The sequence below is a fragment of the Mytilus edulis genome, chromosome 13, assembly GCF_963676685.1.
Source record: "Mytilus edulis chromosome 13, xbMytEdul2.2, whole genome shotgun sequence".
Classification (NCBI taxonomy): Eukaryota; Metazoa; Mollusca; class Bivalvia; order Mytilida; family Mytilidae; genus Mytilus; species Mytilus edulis.
In genome coordinates this window covers 72,843,801-72,869,550 of record NC_092356.1, presented here as the reverse complement: position 1 = coordinate 72,869,550, position 25,750 = coordinate 72,843,801, and the positions used below count along the sequence as shown (strand labels likewise).

At 32.4% G+C, this 25,750-nt stretch overlaps 2 protein-coding genes across 2 annotated transcripts in view; both read left to right on the top strand.

Moving 5' to 3' along the window:
• The first annotated feature begins 308 nt into the window (after positions 1-308).
• On the top strand, positions 309-18,501 carry LOC139501774 (synapse-associated protein 1-like). The gene is made up of 6 exons (XM_071290919.1): positions 309-471; positions 2,290-2,429; positions 6,274-6,362; positions 9,557-9,598; positions 12,330-12,465; positions 18,415-18,501. The coding sequence occupies exons 1-6, from the start codon at positions 331-333 to the stop codon at positions 18,452-18,454; spliced, it is 588 nt and encodes a 195-aa protein (XP_071147020.1). The 5' UTR covers positions 309-330; the 3' UTR covers positions 18,455-18,501.
• A 730-nt stretch (positions 18,502-19,231) lies between these two features.
• Positions 19,232-25,750, top strand: part of LOC139501773 (uncharacterized) — a 43,892-nt gene continuing 37,373 nt past the window's right edge. Inside the window, exons 1-6 of the mRNA XM_071290917.1 lie at positions 19,232-19,758; positions 21,149-21,679; positions 23,072-23,634; positions 24,353-24,440; positions 25,175-25,299; positions 25,533-25,671. Of these exons, the coding sequence (XP_071147018.1) occupies positions 19,248-19,758; positions 21,149-21,679; positions 23,072-23,634; positions 24,353-24,440; positions 25,175-25,299; positions 25,533-25,671 (1,957 nt within the window). The 5' untranslated portion in view covers positions 19,232-19,247. The remainder of the gene's footprint in view (positions 19,759-21,148; positions 21,680-23,071; positions 23,635-24,352; positions 24,441-25,174; positions 25,300-25,532; positions 25,672-25,750) is intronic.

Here is a 25,750-nt window from a genome sequence, read left to right as displayed (position 1 = left end):
TGTCTTTTTGTTTTAATTGTTATTTGTTTTGCGTTTTTATTAAAAATAGGCTGTTTATCGTCTCGTGTGAATAGTTTCACATTTTATTTTATTTTGGGGCCTTTTACAAAGCTTGGTTTACGGTATGGGGGTTTCCCATTGTAGATGATAAATCAATTGTAATTTTGACTTTGGTGGATGACTGTCTAATTGACAATCATACCACATCCTCTATCTTTATATGTACATAAGGTAATTATGTAATACTCAGTACATGTACTTACAATGATGCAAAATAAACATACACCGATACATATATATGTATTTACAAATTCTGTGTTGTAGACCATCATGGGAGATTTTGCAAAGGAACAGGAGAAGTTTGCTACAGAGAAGAAGGAACAAGGCAAGAGCTCCAAAACTGCTGTACCACCCTGGGTTGGTTATAATGAAGAGGAGACTATGAAAAAACAAATCCTTGCATTGTCTACAGTATGTGTTACTTCTTATCTTTAATTGGACCAAGAAAAAAAATACCTCTGTTTCTAACATGCTCTAAAAAACTAGGGTTGCAAGGTACATGTAGGCAAACTTTTTTATTTTTTCAAAAGTTTTTGACTGGTTTGTGTTGAAGACATATACAGACTTAAATAGTACTTGTAAAAAAATTGGCAAAAAAACTTTAAGGCAGGCACAAAAATTAAGGTCCGTAGGGTAGGCGGAAACAGGTAAAAAAAAATTAGGCCTTGTCATTAGTTTAGGCTTTTTTCTTCGATGTTAAAGTCATGATTGTTTCAGTATGCTGATATGAAAAATCATTGTTGTTTGACATCATAAGTTGGATACATGTAAATGCTATCATCACTGATGTTGCATTGCAAAAATACAAACCAGGTATAAACATTATCAGCGGTCAACTCTATATATCTAATTTCAATCTTAACGCAAGCATATCAATGTATGGTTATAAAGATCTCCAATGATAATCTATACTTTTCCTAATATAAATAAAGGATGCATGTGATATGATTAGATAGATTTTAAATAATCAGATAGATATTCACGGAAGTTCATTAAATATTGTTATTGCTTGTGTGTGTGTTTCTCTATGATCTTATTCTTTTACTGCCATAATAATCCCAGTGTCAAAAAGTTGTGCTGGTATAAACAATATTATTGATCCAATTACCTTAAATTCAGAAATTGCAAAAAAATGTTATGTCGCCACAGATGAAAGTCTTTTTTTCATCGTGCTTGAAGATATTGATTTGATATTTCGTATATAGTTTTATCATGACCAGAAACAGATCAAGTTCAAATTTTGTTCAGGTCGGATGATTTATTGGCAGAGTTATGGTCCTTGGACCTTAAAAATTCACGCAAATAATCGGTTTTCTGCACTTTTTTTTCGTGATGCTTGAAGACATTGATTTGATATTCAGTATATAATTTCATCATGACCAGTTACCTATCAAGTTCAATTTTGGTTCTGGTCTGATATTTTGCAGAGTTATGGGTCCTTGGACTTGGAATATTCACGCACATAATCAGTTTTAAGAACTTTTTTTCATGTTGCTTATAGATATTGATTTGATATACAGCTTTTTGATGATTCATGTGTTGTTTTTAAATATTAGTCTGACAAAGAGTCCATACTTGCCCCTACTGTTTAGGATTCGACCTTTGCCGTCATATCAAGCTGCGCCCCAGCTTGTAGGGGACTATGTATTGTTTTTTATACGCTCAGAATGCTTGTTTAAATTAAATAGATAATGACTCTCATTTACAATATATCCACAATACATGCTGTACATAGTTTTTTGGAATTTCTTTAGCTGAAACATGCTATTTTTATAGAAATAAAGATTACAAGTCAATGCATGTCTGCATGTTCATTTTGTACATGTATGGTGTCTTCAACTGTCTTGACAGTTTTTCAAAGAAATATTTTTAATTATCTTTCTTAACATGTATTGATGTGTTGATTTGTTTGTCTCCGATGTTTTTAAACCTAAATCTGATTAAAATTCATAAAAAAAAATTGCAGGTATGGTGTACATGGTGTAGTAGAACTCGTGTACAGGTTATTGTTTGGCCCTCAACAATGATTTATAATAAATGTAAATGTACAAGGAGGCTCAACATAAACTTTTGATATTTCTTTTTCATATCAGTCTGTTTTTCTAATTTTTATTACGATTCTATTGAAGTTGTGGATTGTTGTCTTTTAGAATATATTCCATGTATTCTTAAAAAGCGAGCTGAACATTTTTTTTGATGAATCAGTCTTCTGTTCTTATTTTATTGTAGGACAAAAGAAACTTTGTGAGAAATCCCCCTGCTGGTGTCCAGTTTCAGTTTGACTTTGATGCTTCCTTTCCAGTTGCTATGGCAACATCACAGGAAGATCCTTATTTACGAAAAATGAGATTTGAACTTGTTCCCAAACAGTAAGTTTATTTCATCGTACAGTACGGGTAGGGACTTATTTTTATGGATGCCTTAATCCGTCTAGTTGGATATGAATAATCGGACATTTTTATGGTAGGTAGTATGGTCATTAATCAACAGATCCAGGTGTGAATGGTAAAATTGAGAAAGGAAATGGTGAATATGTCAAAGCGACAACCACCCGACCATAGAGCAAACAACAGCCGAAGGCAACCAATGGGTCTTCAATGTAGCGAGAATTCCCGCACCCGTAGGTGTCCTTCAGCTGGCCCCTAAAATATGCATAATAGTACAGTGATAATGGACGTCATACTAAACTCCGAATTATACACAAGAAACTAAAAATTAAAATTATACAAGACTAACAAAGGCCAGAGGCTCCTGACTTGGGACAGGCGCAAAATTGCGGCGGGGTTAAACATGTTTATGAGATCTCAACCCTCCCCCTATACCTCTAGCCAATGTAGAAAAGTAAAAGAATAACAATACGCACATTAAAATTCAGTTCAAGAGAAGTCCGAGTCTGATGTCAAAAGATGTAACAAAAGAAAATAAATAAAATGACAATAATACATAAATAACAACAGACTACTAGCAGTTAACTGACATGCCAGCTCCAGACCTCAATTAAACTGATTGAAAGATTATGTCTTCATCATATGAATATCAGGTACAATCCCTCCCGTTAGGGGTTTAGTATCATACTATCATAAAATATACAAGAAGAACATAACCCGTGTCATGCCAACAACTGTTTTTTTAGAAATAAATGTGTTTAGTTCCGATGCAAAGACCCTATCAGTGAATCAATGTTAAAGCCAAAATATGCAATTTTTAATGACCTGACAACAGTATCGTAACTATATCCCCTTTTAATAAGTCTATTTAAAGGTTTTGTTAGTTTCTGAGGAGAATACTGACATTTTTGTGCTTTATAAAGAATATTTCCATAAAATTTTGGATGTGAAATACCTGAACGTATAAGATGTCTGCATGTTGAGTTATATTTACGATTATTATTTCCTTATACCGGTGATAAAATTTAGTAAATGTTTTGACCAGTTTGTGATATCGAAAACCCTGGTGTAATAATTTTTCAGTAATACATAAATTTCTCTCGCTAAAATCTAATACATTGTTACATACACGAGCGAATCGTACAAGTTGAGATATATAAACACCATAAGATGGTGACAAGGGAACGTCACCATCTAAAAATGGATAATTAACAATAGGAAATGAAAAATCATCTCTTTTATCATAAATTTTTGTATTAAGCTTCCCGTTTATGATATAGATATCAAGATCGAGGAAAGGGCAGTGGTCATTGTTATCATTAGCTTTATTTAAAGTAAGTTCTACAGGATAAATTTCTTTAGTATACATACTGAAGTCGTCATTATTTAGAGCCAATATATCATCCAAATATCTAAAAGTATTGTTAAATTTTTGTATCAAATGTTGTTTTGATGGGTCTTTGCTAATTTTAGTCATAAATTGTAACTCATAACAATACAAAAACAGGTCCGCAATAAGTGGTGCACAGTTAGTCCCCATTGGAATTCCAATAACTTGACGATATACGGAATCTCCAAAGCGAACAAAAATGTTATCAAGTAAAAATTCAAGTGCATAAATAGTATCAAAGCATGTCCAATTGACATAGTTCTTTTGTTTATTGCTACTAAAAAATGATCTAAAAGAGTTTGAACATATGTACTCGCATTCCGACTTTTTAAATGCCCAGTTAATTAGGGATGTGAATTTTTTCTTAATACATTTGTCCTTTCATCTTAATCCGTGCTGCTAGAATTACGGTTCACTGATTTCAGAAACAGGTTACCTGTAATTTTAACCTTAGTCACTTTATTGATTATATTAGTTCTACATCCTATTTGACATAAAATATTTTTACAGGTGAATTACTGGAGAGAACTTTGTTTTAATAAAAATAGCCTATTTTTTTTTAATCATATTTTTTTATATTTCAACTGCTATTTATTTTCTTTGTTCCTCAAAATTATTTTTTTTATTTTATGTTCCTTTTCGTTGTTTTTTTTGTGTATCTTTTTCTTATTTGTTGGCATAAAATTTTAAACATATTTATTTTTACATGTATTCCTATTTCTTGAAGCTGAAGGTTATTTTTGTTTTACTGATTTATTTTCCACGTAAATCCATTGTTTAGCAGAATGCTGTCTCAAGTGATGCTGCATACGTTTTAGTTTCACGAGGTCACATGCAAAATATTTCTATAATTTGTATTTAATATTCAGTCTGCGTTGGGTCAGTTACGAGATAAAAATAATTACAGTGAGCAATACTTAATTGTATATTAGGGAGCTACCATTTGATTTTTATGGGGGGGGGGGGGGGGGGGGGGGGCTAGGATGAAATTTGAAAAAAAAAAAGGCAGGATGAGACACTTGCAAAAAAAAAAAGTCAGGACGACAATTGAGGTAAAAAAAAGTCAGGAAAAACTAATAATAAAAGGCAGGACCGAACAGAGTGAAAAATAAAAAGGCAGGACAGAGATTACAGCTAAAAAAAAATGCAGGACAAAATTTTTCATCCTAGCCCCCCATAAAAATCAAATAGTAGCTCCCTTATTAGTAGCTTGATGATTCTTTGTAGTTTTTACTTTTTACTGCAAACAAATATTGTCCGAAAGTTGGAGATGTATAACTAAAATACGGAACGCAAATAATAAAACTAGAAGAAGATATTGATTCTTCCCGGGCATATACAGTTTATTTTAATATTTCCGTGTTTGTTCATTATGCTAAATCAGTATAATGGAGCTGCATTTGGTGGGGGTAGGAGGGGTCCAGTTCTCGAAATCCCTGCATTAAAAACACGGTCTGAAGGTCCCAAATTTAAATAAATTAAAATCCTGACTTCCCGACATCTTGAAAAAAGAATTCACAGATCCCGAATTCCTGAACTTAATTGCATAATATTCATTTACGGACAATCCATGTAAACTTGGAAACTTGTATTTTATATATTTTATTTACAGCAATCTAAAAAAATATTTGCTGTGTAAAGACAATTCCATGATACACATATTCGTGATCAACAGCGGGTGCACGTGGTTGAACTTTAATTTGACTTCACTCACAATAATATTGAATGCCAATATAAAAAGATATTAAAGATCGATTTTGTCCAATGCACAAGATTTTTATTTGGCGGGAAATATCGTATAAACAGTAAACACAGATGACCTTTCTGACCGACCCTGGGAAAATCCATTCATGATTAAATTTGATGTGGAATGATTGAAAGTATTGTCCGTTATTTCTGATGCTCTTGATCGAAATCCATTATTTACCAGAATAGAAATTTAATCGATTTACATACATGTATAATCAAAACAAGATTTAGTCTTTTTGATCTATTTTTTGTTTTATTTTTTATGTCAGTCATTTCCCGGATTCCAATTTAAATAATCTAGTTCGGAAACATCGATATACAAAATCTTGCGGACTGTACAAGCTTTTAGAATGACTGGAAGTACGACGAAAAAGTAAAGACAGCTGATCATGACTGGTGTAAAACTTTACAATTCGTAAAACATATTTATAATAAAAACACCGGCTATTTTCATTAAAATTTCAGATATGAAAATAGAAAGGTAATATCTCGAGTGTCAACAAATTTAAAAAAATAAATAAAAAATACGAATTGAAATATGATCACAGCGTTATCAATATTGTATTAACAGAAACCAATTGTTTCAAAGAGATTAACGGGAAAACTGAATTTTGTCAGGAGGACCATGAATCTTGTCACCAACAAATAGAAATGAATTCACATTATTTAATTATATCTTTTTTACAGAGTTAAAGAAGATGTTTTCTGGAGAAATTACTTTTACAGAGTCTCGCTGATAAAACAACCTAACCAACTGACAACATTAGCACAAGAGGGTATATATTTTTTTGTGGTTACTTTTACAATATTAAGTCATTGGTCTTCCATATACAAGTTTATAGTTAAGTCACCAAAACAAAGTTTTGCAACTTTTGTTTTTGCTTCGTTTCTTTTTATCAAGTCCCCGACCACGAAGTTGGGGGACTTATTGTTTTTGTTCGGTTTCTTATTATTAAGTGCCCGATAAGGAAGTGGTCATGACTTACTGTTTTTGTTCGGTTTCTTATTATTCTTTTTGTTTATTAAGTGTCCCGAATGAAGTTCGTTGGGAGACTTATTGTTTTTGTTTCGTTTCTCATTATTTTTTTCCTCTGTTCTTTATGCATGAACTTGTCCCATCGAGATCTCCGAGATGTGCAGGCCATTCCAGACTACACGAAATACGTCGGACAAATACGGTGAATAATGGATCTGGTAAAATTTTGTTGAATTCCGGTCCGAATGTCCGGGTTTTTTTTTCATGGATTTTTCTAACATTCTAGCAAAATTGCCAAACGATCTCAAATTCATTTTCATCTTTATTATTCATCACAGCGATGTTTATTTTGTTCAACTGCTAGCTTTATGCCGAAAATCGCCAACCAGTAATGTGTAAATCTGGGTAAAAACAGATCTGACTGTCCAAAACAACAATGGCTGCTATCATTGGCACAACTGGAAAGGTAAATAAAACTGGATCAGATTCTGGGAAGGGATAAGGATAATTCCGGGTTTGGCAATTAATTACAATAAATGAATAAAAATCCAAGCAGATCACAAAATTCAGCTATGAAATATAAATGCTAGAATTGAAAACCAAAAGATATATGAAAAAATAAAAAAGAAACAGGAAATAATATTTTATACAGAAACTCTAAATTATGTTTAGTTCACAAACATTGTCAAAATCCAATAAAATGGGACATTACTCTTCACTTAAATGCATTCAAGCAATTGTGCACAACTTTCATAACAATATACCCTCTTGTTACATCATTTTGTTTTTGTGCATTTTTTGGGAAGAGTAGGACACAACAAAGTCATATGTTTGTTATTTTTTGTCGGATAATATACAATTAGATGTAAAAACAATTGGTCTGGTAAAATTTCATTCGGTCTGGTAAAGCTAGGATGCTTACCAGACAGAATGTCCTGTAAAAATAAAGTTCATTCGTGTAGTCTGCATTCACTTTGAAACTTGGTAGGATGTTTGGAAAATCTAAAGTTTAAAAAATTTCAAAATGGCCACCAAAACACGTCAAAATTTCAACATGCTCCGATTTCAATGAAATTTGGTATATGGGTTTCTTACATCAGCTATTGCTCGCAATGGCAATTCTAGTTATTATTCTTCCTCTGAACATAAAAACTCGAAAATGGCTGAAGGGATTCAAATGAAACTTAATTAGTAGTTTGGACTTGCCCAGGAGGGGTGCATGTAACAAAAAAAATTGACGGAAAAGGGGGAAAGGTCCATAAATAGGACATTGCTATATCTCAGAAACTTGAAAATTAGTACACTGGTAGAGTTTAACATACTTAATAATATTATGCACAAAAAGGGGAGAACAATACGTCGCTGGTTGCCATAGTGACTGGTTTTCCTGCCTAAATATGAAAATTTACAGATTTGAATGAAAATTGATTTCTTTGATAAACATGGCTTTCCGAATTTCATGGCAGCTTCAGATTTTGGCTGAGAGCAACCATATTGCTGGTTTTGGTGACTTTTGTGTCTTGCTTGCAAACACAGTATTACTTGTTTTAACCTGCTGTAGCCTTCATGTTTATATGGAGTCAGGGTTCGACATTAACTTTTCTAACAACTTGCGCCTCGGGCAAGTGCCCATGAAAACTTACTTGTCCGATAGAACAAAACACTTGTCCAAATATAACTTACTACATAAATTTTAAACAGCTATTTGTTGATATAAAATTATAAATCGGGTAAATACAAATGTATAGCTAAGGGAATTGCTGAAGTACTTTTCTCAACATGCTTAAATTTTCATAATGTTCATGATGTTAGCAAAAATGTATTGAAGACGACAATTTTAAAAAATGTTTAAAAGAAAAAACCAACAGAATCCCGTTTGTGGAACTACTACAAGTGTGTGCATGTGCACAGGTGTGACCCTCATTTTATTAAATGATGTCCTTGAATTTTCCAAAAAAAATAAAAAAATAATTTACATGTATTTCATTATTCTACATTCAGCACAAGTATTTTAAAGTACTAATAATGAGGAAAGAACTGTTGAAACTTAATTTTACTAGAAGTTCACATATCTGTCTTTGTTCTGGGTTTACTGTCATCAGGTAAATATCCGGTCTGATGAAATGTGCTCAACTTAATGTTCCTAAAATAGCAAGGTCTAATTCGATTGGTTCATTAATGAATGTGTCATTGAATAATCATACTCTGATTGGACAATATCTTTATAATGTTTATATTAATAACAAAGGGAAAATACTAAACAATACTTTGAATTTTCGAAACGGTCAAGTTGATTGATATTGCGCATTATTGATTTTAAGGAGAATTAACATTAAGACTTTATTCAGTATTTCACTGTTAATTACTTTTATTTTTCACTTGTCCATTGGACAAGTACACTTCAGCTTTTACTTGCCCGATGACGACTTTTATTTGTCCTGGGCAATCAGGCTACCTTTAATGTCGAACCCTGGGAGTCAGAGCAACAAAATGTAATGTTAAATTATAAATATGATTTCAAGTATTTTCTGATAAAATACCCCAGTTGGAATTTATCTATTTCCAGCAACAAACAGAAGAATAAACATAATTAAAAAATCAGAATTGTGATATCAAATATGTGAAATTGTGCTTAAAACTTTTCTTCTCATTGTTTTCATAGATTACTGCTAATTTTTAAAATTCTTTGGTACAAATATATAATGATGCTGTTATGTTAAGACCTGTAGTGACACACATGTACTAGGCTTTTAAAACTTCTAACTTCCATGATGATCAATGAAATATTTTCCACAAGAATGCAAAAATTGTTTTTTTTTTTTTATTAAACTCCCAAAGTAATTTATGGAATGATTGTAGTAGTGATGTGAATGTATTTCATAGCAGTTTTTCATACAATAATAAATAACAATTTGTCAACCTCCCTAAAATTTATTTCAGGAAAAGTCTAAGTAAAATGTAGGCCTGTATTAAATTCTTTCTTTGTTATCGCAGGTTCGTCATTGGGAAGTAGATCAGATGATAATCAGGAAAAAGGTTTGTAAAGTATGGCGTCAGATAAAATGGATATTATACAATTGGCTGTAAATACTGCAAGATAATTACTGTTTTTGGTTTTGCAACATCTGCTACAAATTTACAAAAAAACATAGTATTCATAAAAAAATTAATATGGTTATGAATACTTAATCTATGGTTATGATATAAAGTTTCTGTTCAAGTTATTATAAATTTTAGGATGTGTTTTAAGGTGTAATAAATAATCCTGTGATTCCAGTAACATGCTTGATATAAATAGTAATGTTTTTGTCGAGCCTTCGACTTTTGTCAAAAACGAGACATAGGGATCCTACATTCTGTCGGCGGCAGCGTCCACAAATATTCACTCTGTGGTTAAAGTTTTTGAAATTTTAATAACTTTCTTAAACTATCCTGGATTTCTACCAAACTTGGACAGAAGCTTGTTTCTGATCATAAAATAGTATCCACAAGTAAATTTAATTAAAAAAAAAAAAATCCAGTTTTTCCAATTTTACTTATAAATGGACTTAGTTTTTTCTACCAGGAAACATTAAATTCACTCTGTGGTTAAAGTTTTAAAAATTTTAATAACTTTCTTAAACTATCCTGGATTTGTACCAAACTTGGACAGAAGCTTGTTTATGATCATAAGATAGTATCCAGAAGTAAATTTAGTAAAAAAAAAATATTTTTTCCCGTATTTTACTTATAAATGGACTTAGTTTTTCTGCCAGGAAACATTATACATTCACTCTGTTGTTAAATTTTTTGAAATTTTAATAACTTTCTTAAACTATCCAGAAATTTTACCAAATTTGGACAGAAGCTTGTTTATGATATAAAGATTGTATCCAGGAGAAAATTTTGTAAAGTATTTATTTCTGTTTTTCTGTTTTTTACGTATAAATGGACTCAACATTGCATTCACTATGTGCATTCACCTATCACACTGAAAATATAGACAACATCAAAAGTAGGCCAGACACTGGGTTCCGCGGAACCCTTACAAATTTTTATATATCTTTCAAAACCTTTTACAAGGTCATATAGGGGAATCATTGTGACCAACAGGGCCTGCTTTTATATAGTAAAAAACACAATTTTGGCACAAAAGATTAGGTTCAGTCGAACAACCCTTACCGCCAGACTGTTTTTTATTTCACGTAAGTTATGATAATAATATCAAATTTTATTAGCTCACTGTTCGGGCCAACTGAGCTTTTCTCATCACTTGGCGTCCGACGTCTGTCGTCTGTCGTTAACTTTTACAAAAATCTTCTCCTCTGAAACTACTGGGCCAAATTTAACCAAACTTGGCCACAATCATCATTGATGTATCTAGTTTAAAATTTGTGTTTTTTGACCTGGTCAACAAACCAAGATGGCCGCCATGGCTAAAAATAGAACATAGGGGTAAAATGCAGGTTTTTGCCTATAACTCAAAAACCAAAGCATTTAGAGCAAATCTGACATGGGGTAAAATTGTTAATCAGGTCAAGATCTATCTGCCCTGAAATTTTTAGATGAATCAGACAACCCATTGTTGAGTTGCTGCCCCTAAATTGGTAATTTTAAGGAAATTTTACTGTTTTTGGTTATTATCTTGAATATTATTATAGATGGAGATAAACTGTAAACAGCAATAATGTTCAGCAAAGTAAGATTTACAATTAAGTCAACAGGACCAAAATGGTCAGTTGACCCCTTTAGGAGTTATTGCCCTTTTTAGTCAATTTTTATCCATTTTTAGTAAATCTTAGTTAACTTTTACAAAAATCTTCTCTGAAACTACCGGGGCAAATTTTACCAAACATAGCCAGAATCATTATTAGGCTATCTAGTTTAAAAATTGTGTTTTGTGACTGGACAAACCAACCAAGATGGCCGCTACGGCTAAAAATAGAACATAGGGGTAAAATGCAGTTTTTGGCTTATAACTCAAAAACCAAAGCATTTAGAGCAAATCTGACAAGGGGTAAAATTGTTTATCTGGTCAAAATCTATCTGCCCTGAAATTTGTAGATGAATCGGACAACTGGTTGTTAGGTTGCTGCCCCTAAATTGGTAATTTTAAGGAAATTTTGCTGTTTTGGGTTATTATCACAAACACATCACAATCACCTAAACACAATTTTGTCATGAACTGTCTGCTTCCTTTGTTTAATTCACATATGCCAAGGTGAGCGACACAGGCTCTTTATTAGAGCCTCTAGTTACAATTACACATATTATTTTCATGAAGTTTTTTTTGTTTGATACTTATCAGTTGAAATTACATAATTCCAATATTTAGACCTTAAATTTTAAGACCAGGTTTATATATACGTGTAACCATAGGCAGAAATTCTTTGAATTATAAAACATTAAGAATATATACAATAGAAATATCAGTATGAAATTGTATCACATGACACCATTCTTGGATGCATGCAATATTTACATTTTATTGGAAAATCTTGACAGAGCAAACCCTTGTATTAGATATCCATTTGAAACCCAAGGTTGAGGAAGAAATTCCCAGTAGTCCGTCAGAAAATGAGTTTGTCAACGATACATTCCAATCCAAAAGTTTGTGGGTTGGTTAGCAGGAAACTAGGGTATTATTTTTTTTGGCCTCGCTTTTGATATTTAAGAATAATAACTTTTCCATGAAGTTTTGCCTTACAAATGAATTGAGAAAACTTGCATCAAAGTCGTTTGATATTGAATGTAATTTGCATTTAAACTAATACTAAATCTTTTCCAGAATTAGAGACAGATAGAACCATTATGTGGTCAAGACTACCTGGAATTCCAAGTAAAATGAAATGGCCTGTCCTTGTATACCATGATAGTGTGCACAAGAACATGATTGATGTATTTTGTAAAGCTGATGATGCAGTGTAAGCAAATAATTTTATTACAAATTATGTTAACTCGTAAGGTTTTTATATGACCCCTTAGTCAGGCAGTGGTTGCTCTCTATGTTTTGTATCTGTTACTGTTTTCAATATTAAAGAGGCCAACAGTGTTCTCCCCAGGGCCTTTTGCATCATGGTAATGTGATGCTATATTTCTTGAATGTGATGCTATCTGAATTGGTTTTCTTATAGATTATGTTATGGATGTGATGCTATATTTTTTAGAAACAAGATGGTACTATATTTCAAATGTCCCTGTTTACAAGGATGCTAAATGAAATATCTGGGGAGAACACTGCCCGAAAAATGTCATATTGTGGGGCATTGCAAATTTTTATCGTTCTGATTTTGATTCGATTTTTATCATTTGATTCCTCTCAGTCTTGCGAAATTCCAGAAACCTGTATCTGACATTCGGTCAGACAAACTGACATCTTCTGTCTGACTTCAAGTTTGGATGATGCATGTTTAAGTTTGCTTCAGTCAGCATAAAGAGTAGGTATATTTTACCAAGCGTATTGTACCAAATTGATCATAAACTATAGCATAATCATATATACATGTAGGTTTACAGTGAAGATGGTTAATCTTGAGCCATTCTTGAGATCTTTGAGAAGTTCTTGGGAGCAGATTGGAATGAGTATTTATGCTTTTATAACATTTTGATCAAAGTTAACTTTTAGCATGTTTTACTTGAGAGAAACAGAGGAAACAGTTGTGAATACTTCAAATCATTTGATCAAAGAATGCAAGCAATACATATATATGTTTACAGCATTTAAATTGTATTGAATGATTCTTTTTAATTCATATTGAATGGAAAGATTGATGAAAAAGAACTTTTCTTACTGAAAAAAAAGATCAAGGAAAGTTAAATACTAAACATTTTTTATGTAACTATTCAACTATGGCTTTTGATTTGATCATTTGGTTAAGTACAAGTAACTGTTTCAATCTTTAAACTGGACATGGCTGAAGACTTAGTTTTACATAATACTAGACAACATTCAATTTTATCCATGTGTATGTACTCTTTCATGTCTTTGGACTCTACTAAGTTCATGAATGATTTGTGGCAAAGTTTACATGACGACTAACTCTTCAAAATAAATGAATTTACTAACAGGTCTTCAGCCATGGAAGTGATTAAGATGTTGGTCATTTTTACAATTGAATTAATTTGTAAGTTAATAATTGAAAATATTCTACGCGTGACCGAACAACAAAATAATTCAGCAGTGCTCATAAGAGTTATTATTGTTGTTCCGTCACAAGTGGTATATTTTCAAAAATCAAATTAAATTGTTAATTATGTTTTTATAAATAGATCACAAAACATGATTAAAAAATGTCTTATTCCAGTAGTATTCATGATAAATAACATCAAACATGAGCGTATGATTATAAAAAAAAACAAATATGACTGCATCCAATTTAAGTACCTTATTGCGTCAAATTTTTGTGAGGTTCATAGTTTTGCCCTTTTTATGAGGTTTTACGTAAATGTGTAAAAATAAAATGCTTAATTCTCTTACATGCCAACTATTTCGATTTTTCCATAATATTTTATGAATTTTGGGTCAATTTACGGTTATAATGTTGTAAAAATTTGAAACTGCAAAAATTACCCAATGCACTATAAAGTATATTGCATTTCACATTCTTATAATCGATAATTCTGAAAAGTAAAAAGGGCAAAACTGAGAATAAATTTGGTACATTTTGCAAAAATATGTTGAGAAAAGACATAAAAAGTTTCATGAGTGAATAATCAACCGATAAGTGATGATATCAGATTCATCTGAGAAATTTCAGTATTTCTTTGTCATCTATATAATAATATATATTTGTTTCAATATGTTCATTGCATGACTGTTATCACTTATTTCAGTGTATTATCCAGAAAGGGTTTGTCTGTTTTTAGTCCCCTAAAGGCGAAGCCAAAGGGGACTAGGTTTGCACTTTGTCAGTCTGTCTGTCGGTCCCCACAAATCAGTTTTTTCCACTTTTTTTATTGTGCTTGAAGATATTGATTTGATATTTTGTATAATGTTTTATTTTGACCAGTTACAGATCAAGTTCAAATTTTGTTCCGATCTGATGATTTTAGTGTCTCGCCTGCGACAAAATTTAAGTCGCATAGTTAGACATAAGTATTACTATCCGGCGGTGGCGTAAACTATTTGTATAAAGCTTTATATTTCAGAAGGTAGAAGACTTGGATGCTTCATACCTTGTACGCAGATACCTTATGTCATGAACTTTCCGTCTGTCGTATGACCATTGTCCTCGACTTATTTTCATGGTTCAGTGACTGCTTGAAAAAAAGTTCAGTTTTTTTGTTATGGGAATTTCTCACTTATAATAAGTAATGGGATAACTATATTTGGTATATGGGTTCATTTCAAGGTCTACATGTCCATCAGACAAGATTCACCTGACCTCGACCTCATTTCTTGGATAAGTGATCAAGGTTAAAGTTACGTGAATAGGTCCGTTTGTCAGATACTGAAAGCAGTATGTCAAATATATTTGGTGTATGGAATGATTGTAAGGTGAACATGTTTGTCTGGCAGGTGTCATTTGTCCTTGACCTCATTTTCATGGTTCATTGGTCAATGGTAAGTTTTTGTGTTTTGATCTGTTTTTCTAAAACTATAAGCAATAGGTCAACTATATTTGGTGTATGGAATGATTGCAAGGTGTAATGTCTGTCTGGCAGGTGTCATATGTCCTATCTCATTTTCGTCGTTCATTGGTCAATGTTAAGTTTTATGTTTTTGTCTGTTATTCTAATACTATAATCAATAGGTCCACTATATTTGGTGTATGGAATGATTGTAAGGTGTACATGTCTGTCTGGCAGGTGTCATTTGTCCATGACCTCATGTTCATGGTTCATGGTCAATGTAAAGTTTTTGTGTTTTGGTCTGTTTTTCTAAGTTACTATAAGCAATAGGTCCACTATATTTGGTGTATGGAATGATTGTAAGGTGTACATGTGTGTCTGGCATGGTTTATCTGACCAGGACCTCATTTTCATGGATCATTGATAATTTTAAGTTTATGTGATACTTGTAGTAAAACTTTTATCATTAGGACTATCAACATAAAATTAATCATGGTTAGGAAAGCAGGCGAGACATTTCAGCGTGTGGACTCTTGTGCAGAGTTGTGGTCCTTCGACTTAGAAAATTCGCGTAAATAACTAGTTATCTGCACTTTTTTTCGTCATGCTTGAAGATATTAATTTGATATTTGGTATATAGTTTTAATATGACCAGTTACAGATCTATTTTGAATTCTGTATAATACATAGTAGATATTCTGCTAAGTATCCTGAATATATGGGATCAAAGACCTAAAAAAGTACCATTTTCATCGTTATATTATTTCACTTTGGAAAAAAAAACCATTATATTCACGGTAGTTTATTTATGAACTGTGACACTTTAGCAGTCAAAAATATATATGCAAATATATAAAAAAGAAGATTTGGTGTAATTGCCAATGAGACAACTCTAAACAAGAGACCAAATTAAATGACACAGAAATTAACAACTATAGGTCACCGTACGGCCTTCAACAATGAGCAAAGCCCATACCGCATAGTCAGCTATAAAAGGCCTGGAAATAACAAATGTAAAACAATTCAAACGAGAAAAGTAACGGCCAAATAAATGTACAAATAAATGAACGAAAAACAAATATGTAACACAAACGACATCCACTGAATTACAGGCTCCTGACTTGGGACAGGCACATATGTAAATAATGTGGCGGGGTTAAACCAGTTAGCGCGATCCCATTCCTCCCCCTAACCTTGGACAGTGGTGTAACAGTACAACATATAGGAACGAACTATAAAAATCAGTTGAAAAAGGCTTAACTCATCAGATGGATAGAAATACATCTAACAAAAACAGAGTGGCTCAGCACTTATACATCCCAACAACAAAAAGACTATTAGTACCGATTTGAGATTACTCGCAGTTACTGACAGCTAGTTCAAAGCCAAAAACAACTAATAAAAAAAATCATGCATCTAAAACTAATATGCAGATGTATGTTGTGATACTTGACAAGCATTCTGGTCTTTACAGCCTTCAATTTAAGCAAAAAATGACTATTTTATGATGAAAATAGAAAATGTCGTGTTTGTTATATGTTATAATGAGATTTGACTGTTTATAAAAGATGTCTGATTATTTGAATTCAATGACCTATACAGGCATGACTTTTTGTCGAGCCTTCGACTTTAGTCGAAAAAGCGAGACTAAGCGATCCTACATTCTGGCGACGGCGTCAACAAATATTCACTCTGTGGTTAAAGTTTTGAAATTTTAATAACTTTCTTAAACTATCCTGGATTTCTACCAAACTTGGACAGAAGCTTCTTTATGATCATAAGATAGTATCCAGAAGTAAATTTGGTAAAAATAAAATTCCAGTTTTTCCGAATTTTACTTATAAATGGACTTAGTTTTTCTACTGGGAAACAACACATTCACTCTGTGGTTAAAGTTTTTAGAATTTTAATAACTTTCTTAAACTATCCTGGGTTTGTACCAAACTTGGACAAAAGCTTGTTTATGATCATAAGATAGTATCCAGAAGTAAATTTTGTAAAAAAAATAAATCCATTCTATTTGTCTTTTAGTTTCCAAGCACAGCTCTTAATATAACAATAAGGAGATGTGGTTAATTGTCAATAAGACAACTATCCATCAAAATTCAAAAGAAGTAGATGTACAAGCAATTATAGGCAACCAAAAACTCTTCATCCATGAGAAAACCATGTTTTGTTTAGGGCCTTTCCAGAATTGTGTTGGGGAAGGAAGGCACCTGTATTAAAATTTGATGGGTGGTGGGTATTTAAAAAAGATTACTTGAACATTTAAATGAAATATCCAATTTGAAATGCATGCATGGTGGGGTCAAATAGTCCAGTAGTCAGCACTATGTGCTGTCAGACATGAATTATCATTTATATTATTATATTTATAAATTTACTGTTTACAAAATTTTGAATTTTTGAAATACTAAGGCTTTTGGTAGAATTTAATTAAACCTTAAACATTGTCAAAAAAGGCTGTTCACCAAAATGTTAAAAACTGAAAGTATCAATTTAATAATTGTCATTTGTTTTGCATGCTCTTTACATTGTGAAGGTTATTTGTATTGCAATTTCTAAGTCACATTTAACATGTTTAAGAGTTTTTTTTCAAAAATTTGCTGCTGCAAGGTAATAGAGTCTACAGTTATTTGCTTAGAGTCAGAATAATGTATTCAAATGGGATAACAGGCCTTATGCATCAAAACATCAGTGCTTTTCCTTCTTATTCTGTTTGAAAAACCGAGTATGTAAAACTTTAAAAAAAAAAGATTTTGCTCGCTCCTGTTGCAGACCACTCACCTGTCAAAAACTCATTTTCAAGAATTTTTTTAAAACAAAAAAAATTAGCTCGCTTGCCCCATTTTTTTTTTTAGAGCAAGTGTTCAAAGAACTATTTATCAAATTGGTGTGGCCTAATCATCACTTTTCATACTACATTTTAATTTTTATACACCCGTCTTGAAATTATGGTATATCTCTGTCCATCGTCAACATGTTGCACAATAACTCGAAAGTGCTTTCACTAGTTTCTGTGAAACTTGTTTATATCTATTGACGTTCTTATATAAACTTCTAATACAGACAATGTTGCAAAATAATGTCTGAACGTAATATTTGAATATTTGTATCAAAAGGGAAATTTGCAATTGACATATAATTGAGCCTTGATTCTATAAGTATATTTGTGAGGAATATCTCCAAATTGGAAAAATAAAATAAAATAAAAATACCAAGCACTTGAAATGAGTTCATGTACAAAATCCATGTGTGATCCCATTTAGTTTCACTTTGCATATTTCTTTTTTTATTTACAGAATGCTTGTCAAAAAAAGAAAAAACCCTCAAATGTTTTAGGGAAGATTTGATATGGGCAATGACGGGGGAAGAAAAAAGACTGGATGGTTTGTATTCAAATTTTGGCTTGGCCATAATAGAAATACTCAAATTCTTTTTTTTTTTGGCTTAAAATCACATTTTGTTCTAGTAAAATAAAGTTCTGAGTGTTATCAGTAAATTTCGAATTCAAGGACTTTTCATATTCATTAAAATGACACCCCTTTTGTCGAGCCTGTGACTTTTGTTGCAGAAAGCTCGACATAGGGATAGTGATCCAGCAGCGGCGTTAGCTAACTTCTTTACAGCTTTATATTTTAGAAACTAGATGTTCTTGACCTCATTTTCATGGTTCAGTGACCACTTGAAAAAAAAGTTCAGAATTTTTGTAATGTTGAATTCTCTCTTATTATAAGTAATAGGATAACTATACTTGGTATGTGTGTACCTTGCAAGGTCCTCATGTCCGTCAGACAGTTTTAACTTGCCCTTGACCTCATTTCATGGATCAGTGAACAAGGTTAAATTTTTGTGTTTTGTTCTGTTTTTCTTTTACTGTATGCAATAGGTCCGTGCCTAAATATCAAAAGTACCACTTGAACTTGCTGTCATATGCAGTGTGTAGTTTTAAACTTTCATCAGATGATGTTGCTTTCAATATTCTGGTACTCACAGTCAATATTATGCATAGATGAAAGGTGGACATAACAGGCGCTTTGAGGCACTAGTATTAAAGCTTATGATATCTCAACATAAAATGTATTGAAACATACTTTTTTTTTATAATAATCCAGAAACTGAAAAAGATATTGACATGGATACAAAAGATGAGTCAAGTCAGCATGGAGATGAAGATAAAGTCATGAAAGTCTGCAAAGATGACCTTGAAGATAATTTGTTGTATACGGACATTGATGGTGTTAATTTGACAACTACCAATGATCAGGAAGATAGTCTAAATACTGAAATGGAGGCAGAACCAGAAGATACATCTGTCATGGAAACAGGAAATTATACAAGGGAGATAAATCTAGACATATGTGAAATGATTCAAAGTAGAGGGTGTATAGAAAATATTGAAATGGAGAAAAACAATGAAACAGCTGAAGGAGTTATGGAAAATGAGGAAACAGAAACAAATGTGAAAATGGTTGAAAGTGAAGAGAACAAAAGAGTAGAGGACCAAAACAAAAATAAAAATACCGGTGACATTGGACTCAAAACTACTGAGGTGAAAAGTATCACTGAGGAAAACATAGCTGTTACTGTCACTGATGAGAAAAATGGTACAGAAAAAAAGATGAAAGAGAATACAAAAAAAAGAGGTAGGCATATTTTTAAAATAACTGTTTTGTTTCAATAATAATAATTTTCAACAGGCCTTAAATTTCCTTATATTCCTACTTGGAAATTACAAGGCTGTTGGGAATTATTGTCCTATAATGGGGCCCTTTCAGAATTATGTCTGATGACCCACCTGTCAACAAAGATGGCTGCCATTCCAAAAAATAGAAAATTTTCTGATTTTTTTTTACACTGAGGCTATTTGGACCAAATGTTTGTGAAATGGTGCCTATCAGAATTATCCACAGTGACTGCCATTTGAGCAATACGAGCTATATATATAGTTATTTAGATACTTGCAAATGTAATTATACTTCCATAATAATTGTTGAGGGGGGATAGGACCTTTAGCGGGACTCCGGGATCGGGTGTTTTTAAGCTCGGGATTTCGGAATTTACCCCTTCGGGATCAAGGAATTCTTTTTTTCAAATTTCGGGATCCGGGATTTATTTTTTTTTAAATTCGGGACCTCGGGATATCGTGTTTTTAAGCCCGGGATTTCGGGATCAGGACCCCTCCTACCCCCCCTCATTGTTTCTATTGATGGAAAATATTTATGATTTGTTCACCAATTTGTGTTATGGGAATCCTTAATGTAACAGTTTGATATTAATGAAAAGCTTATTTAAGTCTGATACACAAAACAGAGCAAAAGGAAATGTATAAAAATGATGATTGTGATATCATGTGATAATTAGCAAAAAGAAAAGTATAAAAATGATGAATGTGATACTCTTGCAATAAATTTTTGGTTGGAACTGATTCATATGCATTATGGTACCCCTGGTAGCAAGATAAGCGATGCAGGTGCTGGTGAGCCTCTACATTACCAAAAAAAGACTTTACTGTCACTAAGGCACAGACCATTTAATTTTCATTTTAGGTGGGGGGGGGGGGGGCTGTTTTTTTTGGAAAAAAATTAATGTGGCCTCCATTTTGAAAAAAAAAAGTTATCTGGCTTATTCAGTTGCTAAAAAAAATATTCTAGCTTCATCTTCAGCAAGTATGACATGAATATATTTGATATTGAAAAAAAAAACTTGATGCTTTGGATCGAATGAAAAACATATCTTGCTTTGTTAGCATGGTTAAAAAAAATCTGGCTTGATATAAAACTCCAGGACCCCCCCTAGAAAATCAAATGGTCCGTTCCTAAATATCAAAAGTACCACTTGAACTTGCTGTCATATGCAGTGTGTAGTTTTAAACTTTCATCAGATGATGTTGCTTTCAATATTCTGGTACTCACAGTCAATATTATGCATAGATGAAAGGTGGACATAACAGGCGCTTTGAGGCACTAGTATTAAAGCTTATGATATCTCAACATAAAATGTATTGAAACATACTTTTTTTTTATAATAATCCAGAAACTGAAAAAGAGATTGACATGGATACAAAAGATGAGTCAAGTCAGCATGGAGATGAAGATAAAGTCATGAAAGTCTGCAAAGATGACCTTGAAGATAATTTGTTGTATACGGACATTGATGGTGTTAATTTGACAACTACCAATGATCAGGAAGATAGTCTAAATACTGAAATGGAGGCAGAACCAGAAGATACATCTGTCATGGAAACAGGAAATTATACAAGGGAGATAAATCTAGACATATGTGAAATGATTCAAAGTAAAGGGTGTATAGAAAATATTGAAATGGAGAAAAACAATGAAACAGCTGAAGGAGTTATGGAAAATGAGGAAACAGAAACAAATGTGAAAATGGTTGAAAGTGAAGAGAACAAAAGAGTAGAGGACCAAAACAAAAATAAAAATACCGGTGACATTGGACTCAAAACTACTGAGGTGAAAAGTATCACTGAGGAAAACATAGCTGTTACTGTCACTGATGAGAAAAATGGTACAGAAAAAAAGATGAAAGAGAATACAAAAAAAAGAGGTAGGCATATTTTTAAAATAACTGTTTTGTTTCAATAATAATAATTTTCAACAGGCCTTAAATTTCCTTATATTCCTCCTTGGAAATTACAAGGCTGTTGGGAATTATTGTCCTATAATGGGGCCCTTTCAGAATTATGTCTGATGACCCACCTGTCAACAAAGATGGCTGCCATTCCAAAAAATAGAAAATTTTCTGATTTTTTTTTACACTGAGGCTATTTGGACCAAATGTTTGTGAAATGGTGCCTATCAGAATTATCCACAGTGACTGCCATTTGAGCAATACGAGCTATATATATAGTTATTTAGATACTTGCAAATGTAATTATACTTCCATAATAATTGTTGAGGGGGGATAGGACCTTTAGCGGGACTCCGGGATCGGGTGTTTTTAAGCTCGGGATTTCGGAATTTACCCCTTCGGGATCAAGGAATTCTTTTTTTCAAATTTCGGGATCCGGGATTTTTTTTTTTTTAAATTCGGGACCTCGGGATATCGTGTTTTTAAGCCCGGGATTTCGGGATCAGGACCCCTCCTACCCCCCCTCATTGTTTCTATTGATGGAAAATATTTATGATTTGTTCACCAATTTGTGTTATGGGAATCCTTAATGTAACAGTTTGATATTAATGAAAAGCTTATTTAAGTCTGATACACAAAACAGAGCAAAAGGAAATGTATAAAAATGATGATTGTGATATCATGTGATAATTAGCAAAAAGAAAAGTATAAAAATGATGAATGTGATACTCTTGCAATAAATTTTTGGTTGGAACTGATTCATATGCATTATGGTACCCCTGGTAGCAAGATAAGCGATGCAGGTGCTGGTGAGCCTCTACATTACCAAAAAAAGACTTTACTGTCACTAAGGCACAGACCATTTAATTTTCATTTTAGGTGGGGGGGGGGGGGGGGCTGTTTTTTTTGGAAAAAAATTAATGTGGCCTCCATTTTGAAAAAAAAAAGTTATCTGGCTTATTCAGTTGCTAAAAAAAATATTCTAGCTTCATCTTCAGCAAGTATGACATGAATATATTTGATATTGAAAAAAAAAACTTGATGCTTTGGATCGAATGAAAAACATATCTTGCTTTGTTAGCATGGTTAAAAAATATCTGGCTTGATATAAAACTCCAGGACCCCCCCTAGAAAATCAAATGGTCCGTTCCTAAATATCAAAAGTACCACTTGAACTTGCTGTCATATGCAGTGTGTAGTTTTAAACTTTCATCAGATGATGTTGCTTTCAATATTCTGGTACTCACAGTCAATATTATGCATAGATGAAAGGTGGACATAACAGGCGCTTTGAGGCACTAGTATTAAAGCTTATGATATCTCAACATAAAATGTATTGAAACATACTTTTTTTTTATAATAATCCAGAAACTGAAAAAGATATTGACATGGATACAAAAGATGAGTCAAGTCAGCATGGAGATGAAGATAAAGTCATGAAAGTCTGCAAAGATGACCTTGAAGATAATTTGTTGTATACGGACATTGATGGTGTTAATTTGACAACTACCAATGATCAGGAAGATAGTCTAAATACTGAAATGGAGGCAGAACCAGAAGATACATCTGTCATGGAAACAGGAAATTATACAAGGGAGATAAATCTAGACATATGTGAAATGATTCAAAGTAAAGGGTGTATAGAAAATATTGAAATGGAGAAAAACAATGAAACAGCTGAAGGAGTTATGGAAAATGAGGAAACAGAAACAAATGTGAAAATGGTTGAAAGTGAAGAGAACAAAAGAGTAGAGGACCAAAACAAAAATAAAAATACCGGTGACATTGGACTCAAAACTACTGAGGTGAAAAGTATCACTGAGGAAAACATAGCTGTTACTGTCACTGATGAGAAAAATGATACAGAAAAAAAGATGAAAGAGAATACAAAAAAATGTTTGCTATCAACTGGTTTACATGTCCCTCAATTGGTAGGTACAATTCATTTAAAATTTCACTTGTGATTGTGAACAAGTATTGTAACTTATTTTACTCCCACTACTGAATCAGTGATATCCTGATGTGTATAGAATATGTGATTAATAAGGTTTTTATGTCTTTTTCAAAGTCAGGTAAAAAACAGTAACTTTTCATTGTGCAGTAATTCCTTATTTTTCTTGGCATACTAATTTTCATAGATTTGATGTATACTCTTGATACCAGTTTCATAATATAGGGTTATTGCATGAATATTGGGAAATATTGTCCCGAGTAGAATTTTATATTGCACGAGCTTGCGAGTCCAATATATGTTCTACGAGGGGCAATATTCCCCAATATTCATGCAATAACCCTTTTATTGTATAGCAATATAATATTTTAAAGTAAAAATTGGTTTAAACTAAGATTTTGTCGTTGATGACGTCATGAATTTTTGAAGATTTATTGCACTAGTGCAATATTAGAATTTATTGCACGCTAACTTTTGGTTACTTTCTGTGGGAAATATTATATTGCTATACAATAATGATATTTATTGAATTTTAATCAATTGACTTCATAAATTTCAACATACATCATGTACATGTATAAAAGACTTGTTAAAAATATAAGTTCTATAATTGGGCGTAGCTAGGTAAATGTTTTAGGCAAGATGTTATCTCTTATCTTTAGTGATTAACAACTTAAGTTGTTATTATTGTATTGCAGAAAGAACTTCAAAAATTGGCAGTTTTGAATCAGTGTCAGTTTTGTACAAAGTTTGATAAAGATGTAACACACGTTATAGTAAAGACAGGTAATTTCTATATCTAAACTTTTCTAAAGAAAATACATGGGCACCAAGTTATTGTAATGGACCCTAATCACATGCTAATGTCAATTCCATAAAATTTATCAGTAGAACTTTTTAATTTATTTTAAGCTGTTTTATTATATCCCACACATAATTAAGTTGCAGAGGGTATAATGTTTGTGTCCCTTCCTTCAGTCAGTCCTTCATCACTTTCTTGTCACCATTCTATCACCTTTTTTCAGATCCTTTACAAATTTGAATAAAGGTTAATGGTTTCCACTCATCAAATCAAGGGATGAGTTTGATAATCAGCAAAATCTGAAAAGGGGGCCTTTTTTTTAGGATGGGGACCTAAAAAAAAATATCACAGCATCCTAAACATAGACATTGTCAATCCTGAGAAACTACTCCTCTGTATAGCCAACAGAGCAAATGACTGTATAGAAATCAAATGGGGGGAAATGCTTAAATCATTTTCATACATTTGAAAATAGATTTGACGGCTTAGTCTAATGTTGAAAACTGAAAAGTCAGCTTGAAAGAAAGGAAAAAAATCTGTACTTCTGGATAAAATACACAGGGGATGCATTTATAAATTACTCTGGCTTTGATCTGGAGTGCTTATATTGGTGCTAATTGGGTCTAAAGTAAATAGAAGAGAAATTAAAAAAAATCCTAAAAATAATTATTCACATTACAGAACTAGTTAGAATTTACACACTTGGTGTTTATTGCAGATCCCATTGGAAGTGGTATTTGTGACAGGACATTGAAGTTTTTCCTGGGGCTGTCTCAAAAATGTTGGATTTTAGATTACCAATGGGTAATAGCTTCAAGAGGTGCCGGTCATTTATTACCTGAGGTAAAATTGAATTCCTAATTAATTACTTATTTCACAACTTGTAATATAAAATATAAAACTTTGTGCTACCGTCTTAGGATCAGCATAAATCTGAAAAATGTTTTTCATTTTCATACAAATGATAGTACTTTCACAACATAACACTGTTTTCCCCAGAATTGTCACCTTTAAAGTTATACCAGGAATAGAATCAAACAAAACACCAATGTGATTCAGGTCATTGTATATTTCAGGATCCATTTGAAATCAAAGGAGATACTGGGACAGAACAATTACATAGTGGTCCAAAGAGAGCCAGACTTAATACCTCTGGTCCTTTGTTTGATAACATGCAGTTTTTAGTTATTGGAAAAAGTAAAGACTTACAGAAAGGTAGTATTGTCCTTTGACTAGTGTGTTCTTAGCTCACCTTGCCAAAGACTAGTGTGAGCCCTTGCCATCATTTTATATC

Excerpts from the sequence above, each read along its gene's own strand:
- LOC139501774 (XM_071290919.1), top strand. The coding sequence starts at position 331 with ATGGGAGATTTTGCAAAGGAACAGGAGAAGTTTGCTACAGAGAAGAAG. Across the intron at positions 2,430-6,273 it reads TTTGAACTTGTTCCCAAACA|AGTTAAAGAAGATGTTTTCT; the intron begins GTAAGTTTATTT and ends TCTTTTTTACAG. Across the intron at positions 9,599-12,329 it reads AGATGATAATCAGGAAAAAG|AATTAGAGACAGATAGAACC; the intron begins GTTTGTAAAGTA and ends AATCTTTTCCAG.